A 14861-nucleotide genomic window follows, 5' to 3' on the forward strand; every position below is an offset into this window, starting at 1 on the left:
ACAACATTTCCACCAACTATATTCATAATATTCGACATTGACTAATACTTTTCATAAAATAATGCAAACCTTTCCCTTTTTAGAATTATTGAATATGAGTTTTCACTAGAATAAAAACAGTCTCGAAAAACCACTATTTCTCAACGTGCATATGAAACGGACCGGCTGTGCTGGTAAGACAGACCTATGAAGACTCTAGCAAATTTCTTTCTATACGCGACGACGCGCTGCGCAAAAAAGCACGTGTTTGAAGCTGCGCCGATGGAATCATTCACATCATTTACATCTAGTTACAGGTTTTAACAACGTTTCTAATGATGATTTTTATTTCAAATGAGAGTTAATGACTTTAGGTCTCATCCCGCTAAAAATGCTAAAAAAGAAAGATAAATGGTGCTATCATCGTTTTCTCAGACTGCTTATTTTGCCCACACAACAACTGACCGTCTTGCCCAAGAGGCAAACAATTTTTTGGTTCGATGTGATTTCCAAAAAATAATATTTTCACTAAACTATCTTCACCCACATGTTTCAAATATGCTTAATTATTCCAATGTCATTGAAAGCTATATTTTTCTGATGGTTTACCGCAGCAGAAGCTTAAATTCGACACGGCGAAAACTACATCACATTGCCTTGCGGTTGAGGGTGAGCTTATTTTGATTATTTCTCAAATAACTAACTATTGCTTCAATCTATATAATGTCTCGAAACTCCCAGAATCCTGTTGGTATGTAACTGGCATAAATGATTTGTGTTTATTTCAAGGGTTATATATAGAAATGAGCAACGGTTCATCATGCCCGCCCTGTCCGAGTTGGGTCTACACTCTGAAAAATACGCACATGAAATCCACCTGAAAAATCACGTAAGTGACTGTCCTTAAGAAAATCTGCCATTTTACGTGACGTTAGTAACTTTCACCTAAACTTCACGTACGATTCACTGTCAATTCACGTACAATCGGTAGATGGTTTCAGCGCGTTGGTATTTATGTTTTTGTAACTTTGTTAGTGTTAGTGCGGCTGTGGTTTAACGTTTCCGACGATATTTACGTGAATTTTTAGTATTCAAAAAAGTCAATATGGCGGACAAAAGACTCCTGAGCTGCTCCAGCTAATTCAATATTTAAATACACACAATGTAAGTAGCCAGAATAATATTCATATTAACAAAAGAAACATATAAATCTTTTGAATTTTCAGTTGGTAAATTCTTTTCGGAACGATTAAAATCGTCAACAGTCAGTTTTGAGCAGAACACCTTCGGCACCAGCTGCGGATAAACGGTTGACAATTACGAACTAATTTCATTTTTGTCATATGACTTACATTTTAAGTTTAGTAAAGCGGGCAATGTATACAGTTTGCGAGGATGCGAAAATGAACGGGAATAGAAGGTGTGACTTTTAGGCTTAGAAAAAATTTTCCCTCGTCCAGACGGGAAAATTTTTTTTTTTAAGCCTAAAAGTCACACCTTCTATTCCCGTTCATTTTCGCATCCTCGCAAACTGTATACATTGCCCGCTTTACTAAACTCAGGTTGACAATTGTTCGGCCAGTCCTGTTTCTCTTCTGTCGGAAATGTCGATTTGGAGCAAGTAATTATTTGTTGATATTTGAAAATAAATTTTATTTGTCATATGCGCCATGTATTCTATTTACTTAAAGATCACGTGGATTCCATCTGAATAACACGTAAAATGTACAAGTAAAAATCATGTGGGGTTTATGCGTTTATTTATGGTTTCACCTAAATATCACGTAAAAAGGTACGTGAAAATCAGGTAACAATTAACTGACCAACACCTGGTTGATTGAAACTAACACACTGACACATGGTCGGCTTTCGAGAAATCGGTAAAAGTTACGTGAAATGAAGGTGGATGAGAATCAGTCACTTTTCGCGGTAAATTTCACGTGCATTTTTTTTCAGAGTGTACAGCAGTTACCACTCAGTGTTAGTGCATGGTGGCCCCACTCGAAATCAGTTTTCGATTTCCCGGTTTTTTCCCGATGATATTTAATAAAATTTTCCAGTGTTTTATTTTTAAAACATTCAAGAAAAAAATCAATTTTTACATGTTTATTCATGCCTCACAAAAATAGCGCTACAAAACTATGAAAAACATTTCACTTTCTTCGTTTTTAGCTGTTCGTCGACGTTGGCAAGTATCTTCATAGTGATCTACTGCACAATTTTGGCCCTTTTTTATCCATAATCGTTGACAATCTTCGCCTTCTCGCGCTTTTTTGCTTCCTTCTGCTTTTTTCTCTGTCAACCTACTCTTGAGCTTGCAATGCTTCTGTATCCGGGTGCCAATGCAATGTATGGGATAGATATAAGAGTTGGGGCGTAGAAGTTTTGTCTTCTCGAAAAAAGTCGTCATGCAAAATTTGATCTCAAGCAAACTTTGTGAAGAAGAGCCTCAGAGTGTTAATGAAAAAATGCACATGCAATTGTTAAAATTATTTTATTATGCAAAATGCAAGAACCGTTGAGGTCTGTTATCTCACAACAATTTTTTTTTCGAAAAACATAGATCCTGGAACTTACAAAACTTTCAATTTTCGGGCTAGAATGTATGAGAAATTTTCTCATGGTCCGTAAAATAAATTCAACTGACACTCTGAATAAACAATTTGGAAAAAGTATCATTCAAAACAATCACAGTAAAACGCGACTTTTCCTGGAATCCGCATGATAAACTGCAGAAATTCCGAATTCGCGTGAAAAATTACAACAAAAACTGCGTAAAAAGCAATTTAACTTTATTTTCAAACAAAATCATGACCGTTTGTCAAGAATTCGATAAATATGGGCTCCTGTTTTCGAACCAGTGTATAACACATATTTACAAAATCGTCTTGAAAATTTGAAAATATTAAAAAAACGTTCTGCCAAAAATACTAAAAAATAATTTGTGCTCGATCTTACAAGTTTTTAAATGCCATCAATTTTACATCGAAATAATTTGAAACAAAAAAGAAGAATTATTCAAAAAAGGTTTTTTTTCCCAATATTATATTTCTTTCGAATCTAGGAACTAGTTTGCTACAACTCGTCCACAAACAACATTAGTAGAAGTTTTTGATATACAAGTTTTTAATGATTTCATCTATTAGAACTAACACGATTTTTTAATTATATCACTTAAGATCGGAATATTTATGAAAAAGTCATGTGTCTTCTAGTCGCAAGCAAATGCGAAGCTTGATTCAAGTAAAAAATGCACATGTTTTATCATTAAAAAAAAGCAAAGTCTTGGTGCTACATTCCGATTCGGAACTTGACCTTCTGTTTATTTATACACAGACTTCGCAACCGACTATTTAGTGTACAGGACAATTGCGGGGCTAACGCTACGATTCTACTGACACTAACAGTCTCTCCCGAGCCGAGGCCCGAACCTACGACGACTGGCTTGTTAGGCCAGCATCGTACCTCGAGACCATCTGGGAGATATCATTCATTTCGCGTTAAAATGCATATTACTCGAAAACTCGATAGTTTTATATACAAATATGAATGAAAATTGTTGCGTTTCAAAACTTTAAGAGTAGAATGCCACATTTGCGGATTTGAAAAAAATATTTTTTCGTTATCTAACAAAACATTTTGATTTAAAGGTTTGTTTTTGATATATAAAAATCAGATAAATCTTTAACAAATAGCTCTTCAAGGTGGCGTCTTTCCTAAACAAAATCCAGTAGTTAAAAGTCGAAAAAACTTATTCATTTTCTGCGAATCAATTATGTGGAAAATGTTGAAAATAACCGAGTTTTGATTATTTATATTATCAACGAAATTCCAGCAGATATTGACCTAGTTTCCGCACCATGACAGACGAACACAGTTTATAAAAATATTCGATATATATTCTCTTTAAAATAAGTCACTTGCAAATGAAAATAAAATAATCCGCAATATAAATGTGTTGCTTGTGATTAAATCGAGAAGTTTAACGAGGTCTAGCAAAGAAGTATGATAGCTAGCTCACTTCTGTTGGCATCTAACTCTTTTAGTTTAGCTGTTATTTCACTTTAAAAGCAATAAGCTGCACCTTCATTTAGTGTAGTAAAGGCCCGAATACACACACGGCGTGACAACGCCTTCCTGACGAAAATTGTCAGCACCTTCTTGAAACCTTCCAATGTGCTTTCGAGTATCTGTCACCTTCCACTCGTTTACACGAAAGGCACAATTGCGCCGTCTTGAACTCTGCCGTCGCACACCTTTCTGTCGCTATGGCTTCCAATTCATGTTTATTTATGTTTGTTGAAGGTAAAAAAAGAACAACATACTTCTCGGTCAAAACTCGAATCACCAGTAGGCGAAAAATGATACAACACGGCGTTGGCAGCACCTTCGCCAATAGAAGGCGACAAAACAAAACATGCGCCGGAAGACACGATGAGTTTACACGTTAGGCAGTCAAGTGCGCAATAGAAGGCGGTAGGCGAGCGATATCGCAGCTAGAAGGCGAAGTTGTAAGGTCCTGGTTAGAAGGCGTCCCAAAGGGAGGCGCGATCTCGGCTTCTAATTTGTTTGGAGAAGGCGTCATTACTCCGTGTGTGTATTTGGGCCTTAAGATTCACAATTTACTGCTCCACTGTGTTTCAAGCATTGATCTAGTATGCAGTGTACAAGACGTCAACAACGTGTCTACGTAAACACAGTGGAGCAGAAAATTGTGAATATAACTACTCTAAATGAAGGCGCAGCTTACTGCGAAAAATGTGAAAATCAATGTCGCGTGATATAAGGCCGATGTTCTGGAGAAGGTTATAGCCCCGGCATTTCGGAACCTCCACGAGAAGGATCGTTTTTTTAAGGGGGGGATTTGTTAGTAGCTTAAGTATTTATGATAAATATTATTGTCCAATCACAAATGGTGACTTCTCAACACTGTTAAAAATTTGTAATTTTAATTGTTAGGATTTGCTTGCTTTCGCAATTAGGTTTTATCGTTCGTAGGGATTTAAGCCTAAACCACGAGAAGGATCATTACGTCCTTCAACAGGATGATGCACCGGTTCACACGGCGGATATCGTCCAAGCGTGGTGTTAAGAGAATTTGACAGATTTTTCGATAAAACTTTGTGGCCACCCGGCTCCCCAGATCTTAGTTTTTTGGACTTTTATGTATAGACCGTTCCGATAATTATAAATACCCTTACGATCAACCGTCATTTCAAATAACGTGCAGTATTCAACCAAACGTTGGCTGCGTCCTGTTGTTTACATCCGAAAGAAACAGATGCTGTCATTTTTTCTAACATTTAGTGCGAAATTTTGAAAATGCGTGGCCTTTCTCCCGAGCAAAAAAGCGAGTTGTGCACAAATGGGGCACCGTGAGTGGTCTTTCTATAAGAAAATTAGCCAGAGAAGAAGGTGTAAGTGTCGGCGCAGTTCAAACCGCATTGCGGAAGTATTGTGAAGAGTGCACATTTGCTGATGCCCCAAGACGTGGTAGAAAACCCGGGCCTGTTGATCCCACAATGGACAAAAAGGTTAAGGAATACTACAAGCGGCATCCTTCAGTATCAGTACGAGATGTGGCGAGAAAGCTTGGAACCTCGGCGAGTAACGTTGTACGTGCCAAGGGAAGAATGGGTCTGCAGACCCGTCGGAAGCAGAAGCAGCCAAAACGAAATCCAAAACAAGCTGAATCTGTGAAACCAAGAGCTCGGAAGCTTTATGACAAACTTCTGACCAAAAAAATGCGGTGTGTTATCATGGATGACGAAACTTACATGAAACTGGACTATAAGACTCTTCCAGGACCGCAATTTTATACATCACCGAAGGGAAAGGATGTCCCTGGACCAGTGAAAGCCATTTACACCGAAAAATTCGGCAAGAAGGTAATGGTTTGGCAGGCCATTTGTGAAAGTGGGAAAATATCTCGTCCATTCATTACGAATGACACAATGAATTTGTAGAAAAGGTTGTTACCCATGGTTAAGCAGCATAACAATCCTCCAATCTTTTCGCCCGATCTTGCTTCCTGCCATTACTCTAAGGATGCACTAGGGTGGTATAAAACAAATAATGTCACGTGTGTCCCAAAGGAGATGAATCCTCCAAACTGCCCTGAAATTCGCCCTATTGAAACTTTTTGGGCTTTGACCAAGGCAAAGCTGAGGAAATATGTCAAACCAGCGGACAATGTTGAAAAATTTAAAAAAGATTGGCTTAAAGTGGTAAAAATGGTCGGAGAACACACTGTGCAAAAGCTTATGAGTAGTGTTAAGAGAAAAGTTGGAGAACTCGTGTATCCTACGAAAAATAATCCCAACTTGAATTGAAACTGGAAAGAAAACACTTATTATCTATATTTCAGAATAAAATGACCCGAAAAATCCTGTATTTTTTGTTTTATTCAAGAAAGAAGATGTATTTATAATTTTCGGAACAGTCTATATAATCGTATCAATCGGCCAAGCAGAGCAAATATTAAGTGAGCACCGTGGACCAATTTAAAAAGTTCATTTCGAAGATGAGACAAGATGCCGATGAACCAAACGCGTGTCGCGTGCGTTTTATTTTATTTTTTTTTTAAAAAACGTCTCAAGCTCGTCATACAGCATAAAAGTGCATTTAAACTTATGGAATTAAATACTTGCTTTTTGATTTTAATGGCATAAAAAGTTGTTACGAATATTCCTGAATCCCTTTTTCGTCGTACTTGATTTCAATCATTTGCGTCAAAATATTCGAAATAGAGTTCTTGCCGCAAATTTGCCGCTTTGCTCTTTAGTCGTGTAAAATCGATTTATTCTTGACCACAAATCGCAGATATTCAGTTTCGAAATGTATTCCACTCTAGAATTATAGTTCATGAACGTTACCTACATTAACCATTCGTTGTTTTGCTTTCGTCTCGATTAGACGCAAATTGTTTATCTCCGTTTGAGTTCGCAAAATAACAATACACGAGTTATCGTACGGGTGTTTTTTTGTCGATTAGTTCTTGTGCTGCGCGATAACAATAGCCTGTTATATATCGGCAGAAACATCTGCACACTGGTAGGGGCAGGCTACCCCGCCAGTGATTCGATACGCAGCTGATATATCAGCAAGAATAATTCTCCCGCACCGCTGTTACCCCGCTAGCAGCACGGACCATCATACGATCGAGCGAGTGGAAGTCAACTACAAGTGGCATCTACAAGGTCGCGTGTAGGACACGGCCACTGCGTCTCAACACGAAGCTGGATCGTCATTGTTTGTTCTGCGGAGACGCTCGATTAATTCTACTATCAGCCGTGAGGTCGTGACTTAGACGTTCGGTGAAGTATTACCTTTAGAATTTTTACTATTATTATCAATATTATTACTATGTTATAATATTATTATTAATATTATTATTGATATTATTATTGTTATTATTAATATTATTACTATAATTATTATTATTATTATTACTATTGTTATTAGAATTAGTATTACTGTCTTTGTTTTTATTTTTTGTTTGATCCATTGTAGATTGAAAGATTGTTTTTAAAATTTAACATCAACTACTTGAACCCCCCCCCCCCCCCCCATATTCGAATATTTATCGTTTGTGTGCGGTAGAGCGTAACGCTCCCGCAAAATGGACGACATGCAGGTGCAACTTTTCCTGGAGGTGGAAACAAACGGGGAAGAAATTGAAATTTCTCCCATCAGCTCACCCCTACCTTCCCCTGTGCCCTCCCCTTTGCCAAGTCCTGTACCAAGAGTACCGGAAGTACGGGTAAAAGCTTACCCAGATGCCGCTGGCGGTCCCTACGTTGTTTTTTTCCGGCCCATAAAGAAGCCATTGAATATAATTCAAATTGGCAAAGACCTGGCAAAACATTTTTCGGCCGTAACCGAGATTACGAAGGTGAGACCGAACAAACTGCGAGTTGTCGTGAGTAGCTTGAAGCAAGCAAACGAAATTGCTGGCTACGAGCTCTTCACGAGAGAGTATCGCGTGTACATCCCTGCCAAGGATGTAGAAATCGACGGTGTGGTAACCGAGGGGAATCTCACTGTCGATGACATTTTGCGTCATGGAGTTGGCTGTTTTAAAAACCCCTTGATGCAAAGTGTAAAGATACTGGATTGCAAGCAATTGCATTCAGTATCCATCGAAGAAGGGAAGAAGAAATTCCTCCCTTCGGATTCCTTCCGAGTAACATTCGCCGGATCCGCGCTGCCGAACTACGTCCGCTTGGACAGGGTTCGTCTACCTGTACGCCTGTTCGTACCGCGGGTCATGCATTGCCAAAACTGTAAGCAGTTAGGTCACACAGCCACCTACTGCTGCAACAAGGCACGCTGTAGCAAGTGCGGAGGCAATCATGCTGAGAACGCTTGCAGTGGGGATACTGAAAAGTGTCTTTATTGCGAGGGAACTCGGCATGACCTTCCGGCATGTCCCGCGTACAAACAGCGCGAGGAAAAAATTAAGCGTTCCCTTAAGGAACGATCAAAGCGCTCTTTTGCAGAAATGCTTAAGAGGGCTGAGCCACCCTCGACAGGAAACATCTTTTCCTTTTTGCCAACTGATGAGGGTACATCTGACGATCCCGTCGAAGGGTGTTCCTATGCCTTGCCAGAGGGATCTAGGAAGAGGAGAATGCTCAACTCTCCTAATCTTTCTCGTAAAGGTCATAAGATAACCCCTAGCGGAATGACCAATAAGACAACACAAAAAGGAAGCGGTGAAGAAAAACCGAAGCAAGTACCTCCCGGTTTTAATTTCAAATCAAACCAGGAGTACCCACCGCTTCCTGGGGCACCAAAAACCCCTCGTGCACCCATTTCTCGATCAGAAGACATAAAAGAAACAGGGTTCATAAAATTCTCTGATATTGTGGACTGGATATTTAAAACATTCAACATACCAGATCCCCTACAAAACATTCTTCTTGCCCTTCTCCCAACAGTGAAAACCTTTTTGAAGCAACTCACAGCAACTTGGCCCCTCATTTCAGCTATCATATCTTTCGATGACTAATACGTTGAGAGAGGTTAGGAATTTTGTCACTGTGTTACAGTGGAACTGCAGAAGTATCATCCCCAAATTTGATTTATTTTCACATTTGATAAACACATACAATTGTGATGCGTTCGCGCTTTGTGAAACTTTTCTCAATTCAAATGACCAACTTAATTTCCACGATTTTAACATCATTCGTCGAGATCGAGACTCACACGGTGGAGGGGTACTTTTAGGGATCAAAAAGTGCTATTCTTTTTTCAGAATCGACCTCCCCTCGATCTCGAATATTGAAGTTGTTGCCATTCAAACGAATATGAATGGAAAAGACCTTTGCCTTGTTTCGTTATATATTCCCCCATCCGCGCGGATTGAACAGAAGCAACTCCTTGATATAGCAGAATTGCTTCCCGCACCTTTTTTGATTTTGGGAGATTTTAACTCTCACTGTTCGCTATGGGGGTCGCTGTATGACGACAACCGATCTTCTTTAATTTGTAACTTGATCGACGACTTCAATATGACACTTTTGAATACTGGGGAAGCGACACGTGTACCTAATCCTCCAGCACGTGAAAGCGTGCTTGACCTATCCCTCTGCTCGACATCACTTGCGTTAGATTGCCAGTGGAAAGTAATCAACGATCCCCACGGTAGTGATCATCTTCCAATCGTTATATCAATTGCTAATGGTTCAACTCCCCCGAACCCAATCAATATTTCCTACGACCTTACACGTAATATTGATTGGAAGCGTTATGAGTCTATTACAGCGGAATCTATCGAGACTCACGAGGAACTTCCTCCGGAGGAAGAATACGCGTTCTTAGCTGGCTTGATAATCGACGCCGCGACGCAAGCTCAGACGAAACCGATACCCGGGGTAACGATTAGACAACGCCCTCCCAACAAATGGTGGGACAAAGAGTGCTCTGAGCTGTACGCGCGAAGGTCCGCGGCGTATAAGGACTACCGGGAGTACGGCACTGTCCACCTACTACGAAAGTACGAGGCACTGGGCAGGCAGATGAAGAGCTTAGTAAAGGCGAAAAAACGCGGGTACTGGCGGCGGTTCGTAAACGCGTTGTCCAGGGAAACAGCGATGAGCACTCTTTGGGATACCGCCAGGCGCATGCGGAACCGTGACGTTTCGAATGAGAGTGAGGAGTATTCAGATCGCTGGATACTCGATTTTGCCAAAAAGGTCTGTCCGGATTCTGTACCGGAACAGAAAACCTTTCGCGACGCGTTTATAGTAACTACGGAAGAGCCTCCATTTTCGATGTTGGAATTTTCAATGGCTCTCCTGTCGTGCAACAATAAGGCTCCAGGGTTAGATAGAATAAAATTCAACCTGTTGAAGAATCTACCCGACTCTGCAAAAAGACGCTTGTTGGACTTGTTCAACAAGTTTCTTGAGCTAAATATTGTTCCGCATGACTGGAGGGAGGTAAAAGTCATTGCTATTCGGAAACCCGGGAAACCTGCCTCTGATCACAATTCATATAGGCCGATTGCGATGCTCTCTTGCCTCCGGAAATTAATGGAGAAAATGATCCTCTTACGGTTAGACAAATGGGTCGAAACAAACGGTTTACTTTCAGATACTCAATTTGGCTTTCGCCGGGGCAAAGGGACGAACGATTGCCTAGCGTTGCTTTCTACTGAAATTCAACTCGCATTTGCTCGAAAAGAGCAAATGGCTTCTGCGTTCTTGGATATTAAGGGGGCTTTTGACTCTGTCTCTGTAGAAGTTTTAAGCGCGAAACTTCATTCGCAGGGACTTTCACTAAATCTGAATAACTTTTTGCTCAATTTGTTGTCAGCAAAGCATATGTATTTCTCACATGGCGATTCGACAACTTCCCGAATTAGTTACATGGGCCTTCCCCAGGGCTCATGTTTAAGTCCTCTCTTATATAATTTTTACGTCAATGACATCGATGAATGTCTTGCAAATTCATGCACGCTAAGGCAACTTGCAGACGATAGCGTTGTATCCATTACTGGTAGCGAGGCTAGCGATCTGCAAGGACCATTGCAAGATACCTTAGACAATTTGTCTGAATGGGCTCTTAAGCTGGGTATCGAATTCTCTCCGGAGAAAACTGAGTTGGTCGTTTTTTCTAGGAAGCATAACCCAGCTCAGCTGCAGCTCCTACTAACGGGTGAAACGATCTCTCAGGTTTTAGTCGCTAAATATCTCGGGGTCTGGTTCGACTTTAAATGCACCTGGGCTTGTCATATTAGGTATCTGACACGAAAATGCCAACAGAGGATTAATTTTCTTCGTACGATTACCGGAACCTGGTGGGGAGCCCACCCAGGAGACCTTCTAAGGCTTTACCAAACAACGATATTGTCAGTTCTTGAGTACGGCTACAATATCGTTGTTTGCGTATTGCCTTGGGTTGCATGCAGTCGACCCATACGATGAGTCTTGAAGTGTTAGCGGGTATTCTTCCGTTGAAACATCGTTTTTGGAATCTCTCTTACCGGTTGCTAATTCGATGCACAGTTATGAACCCATTAGTAATTGAAAATTTCGAGATGTTGGTCGACCTTCAATCTCAATCCAGATTTATGACTTTATATTTTGACTATATGGCTCAAGATATTAATCCTTCTTCATACGATTCCTCCAATGTCGCACTTTTAGATACTTCTAATAATGCTATATTTTTCGACACCACCATGAAACAAGACATTTCTGGTATCCCGGATCAATTGCGACCCCAAGAGATCCCTAAGATGTTTTTCGAATAAGTTTAAACATGTTAGTTATGATAAAAGGTTTTACACTGACGGATCTAATCTAGATGAGTCCACTGGCTTCGGTGTTTTCCACGAAAATTTTACCGCCTCCTACAAACTCGATGCTCCTGCTTCCGTGTACGTCGCAGAACTTGCTGCTATTCAGTACTCTCTTGGAATCATCGATACCCTACCCACAGACCACTACTTCATCTTCACAGATAGTCTCAGTGCCATTGAGGCTCTGCGATCGATGAAGCCTGTGAAGCACACCCCGTATTTCCTGGGGAAAATACGGCGGTTTTTAAGTGCTTTAACAGATAAAAATTACCGGGTTACCTTAGCGTGGGTCCCTTCTCATTGCTCGATTCCGGGTAATGAAAAGGCTGACTCTTTTGCTAAGGTGGGTGCTATTGATGGCGATATTTATGAAAGACCAATTGCTTATGATGAATTTTATAGCATTTTGCGTCAGAGAACACTCAACAGTTGGCAATCATCATGGAACTCAGATGAACTGGGACGGTGGCTACATTCCATTTTTCCTAAGGTATCGACGAAAGCATGGTTCAAGGGGTTGGATGTCGGTCGGGACTTTATTCGCGTGATGTCCAGACTTATGTCCAATCACTACACGTTAAACACGCATCTCTTTCGTATAGGGCTAGTCAGTAATCACTGCGTTTGTGGCGATGGCTACCATGACATCGAGCATGTTGTTTGGTCGTGTACCGAGTACTGTGGTGTTAGGTCCGAGCTTATAGATTCCCTTCGGGCCCGAGGAAAACAACCGAACGTACCCGTTAGAGACATTCTGGGAAGCGGTGATCTCCAGTACATGACACAGCTATACTGCTTTCTGAAAAACGCTGACATTAAAGTTTAAAATTTTCTCTGTCTATTTGTCAGATTAAGGATACAAATATGCTATGCTGAAGACACGGAAACGAAGAGCCCTCGTCTATGCGTACACAAATATTTTGAACCCACAACAATCAAGAATACAATTGCTCTACCAGTTGAAAAACAAAGTTCCAAAATAGTTTTAAGTCAAAATTGTATCTCCCCTCCTCTCACCTTAAATCCCCACTAGCTCGTAGTCGGCCGCGAGAATAAAGAAAAGGCCTCCCTCTTTTCCCTGCTAACGTAGAATTAATACGAATTATACTTGGCTCAGTAAAACAGAAAATGTATCGTGCCGTGTCAAATAAACTAATTTAAACCTACATTAACCAAATTTGCTTCAACTAGAAAAATATTTGTTGTAGGCTAGTTAAAGAAAATCGCTTTCTAGAATGCGAAATAAATATACACTATGAAAGAAAACTGCTGTTTTTTTTTTCGATAGTGAATAAAATGTTCAACTAAACTTTCGAAAACAAGTATTTTTTCTAGTTTTTTTTTATTGATGTTATTTATAAAAAAAATCATAAAAAGCTACTATTTGCAAATTCAGTGTATGTTTTTGCATTTTCCCTCATGCGATGGAAGGCGTGATCCCAGAGATTTTTCGTCCCAAAAAAGTCAAACGATGTTGTCCAGGATTGGGTCTAGATAGGTTGTGTCGACATTTATGTCGGCGTTGGGGTTCGAATCCAGGCCACTGGTGTGATTGATAGACGTTACCAACTACACTAGGCCGAAGTCCCAGTTTTAAATTTGTGTTCACTATTGAGAAAAAATACCAATTATTATTGTTTTATTCTAATTAGTAAAGATATCAAAGTTTTAGATATAACATTTTTCGAAATTTGCATTTACGCATTTTCAAAATACAAATTGGTCCTAAATATCAGTCAAAAATTTCCAAGTTCTCAAGTCAAAAACAAATACAAAGTTTCATCAAAATCAAGAAAGGCTGTGTTGTCGTTTATATAAATATATACCTTTTGATTAATGGCACTGACCGTTTTCAGACCTTACAGAAGTTTTTGAAAAAAAAAGAAGGAGGGAAGCTTTAAACTTTCCCTATTCACCAGAAATTCTGTCTAGTAGTTCTTGTTCTGAACTATATCTTTTGCTCAAATATTATTTACAACACTTAAAGTAAGATGAGACACAAAAACAATGGACTGCGTTCCAAGCTTTCAGTGATGCCCAGAGATGCTCATTAGCTAATATGTACTTGAAGTGCGGAGGTACCTATGCTGAAGGAATCTTGTAATTAGAAAAAATGAATCCCTTGAAAAATTACAAGCAATTTGAACAATTTTTTACCAATCGAATAAAATGGGTATTAAGAATGGGTGGAGAAATTATTTTTTTTCGTACTTAAGAACAAACGGAGGTGATTTTGGTGAACTAATATTAAACCAGAACAAATCCACGGATAAAAATCAAATTTAGGAACAGAAGTTTAAAGATAATCTTTAAATAAAGAAAATGGCAAAAGTTTTTTTCCGGTATAGATTGCTAACGTAATTAGTAAATAGAAATCAAAGAAGTGCGTATCTTTATATGGGAGAATGATTCGAATTTGCGCAGAATATCAGAATCGATAGCTCCCGGATAAAGATTTTTTACTTTAATATGAGTATGGTAAAATCTAACACTTACCGTAGTAATCCGTAGCATGTGCTGCAAAATGATGATGAACAAGAAACAATGAAATCAATAATTAGTAGGTAATATAGAAAGTATTATAGAGTGATTCCATTCAGTATCAACTGGAAAGTTCCGAAATTTTACACGATCTTCAATTTTGATAGATATAGCACACGCTTTTGATATGAAAGAACAACTAATTTTCACGAGTGAAAAGATATCACGGTGCTCCCACAGACCGTCATTATAAAAAAAATGCACCAAAGAATCTGAGTACACCATTCGATTTGTTATGACGTCCAGAATCTCTGGTCAAAATTTCAAAATCATCGTACGGTCCATTTTTGAGTAATGCGCTTTTGAAGGTCATAAAGTACAAAAAAGTGATATAAAAACGACGAAATACTTATTGTTAGGACGTTTTTCAACCACCATTTTATGAAATGATTTCCAAATTAGTTTCAACACATTCCAAGGGTTATATTTCAAGACATTAGCAATTGGTGGAAAGATTTATTTGAAAATCCCACAGTGCACAGTGGTCTAAGCTCGAAAAATCGTGATCGTTCTAGATTTGACTGTGAAAAAC

At 39.3% G+C, this 14861-nt stretch overlaps 1 protein-coding gene across 24 annotated transcripts in view; it reads right to left on the bottom strand.

The window, feature by feature from the left end:
• LOC129725826 (cytoplasmic dynein 1 intermediate chain) overlaps window positions 1–14861 on the bottom strand; it is a 74376-nt gene that overhangs the window by 30562 nt on the left and 28953 nt on the right. For 23 of the 24 annotated variants that reach the window (XM_055682241.1, XM_055682222.1, XM_055682196.1 and 20 more), the window contains one exon: window positions 14285–14305. The exons of the other annotated variant lie outside the window; for it this stretch is intronic. In XM_055682241.1, coding sequence (XP_055538216.1) covers window positions 14285–14305 — 21 coding nt within the window. The remainder of the gene's footprint in view (window positions 1–14284; window positions 14306–14861) is intronic. 24 annotated transcript variants of the gene reach the window in all.

Source organism: Wyeomyia smithii, chromosome 1, assembly GCF_029784165.1.
Source record: "Wyeomyia smithii strain HCP4-BCI-WySm-NY-G18 chromosome 1, ASM2978416v1, whole genome shotgun sequence".
Classification (NCBI taxonomy): Eukaryota; Metazoa; Arthropoda; class Insecta; order Diptera; family Culicidae; genus Wyeomyia; species Wyeomyia smithii.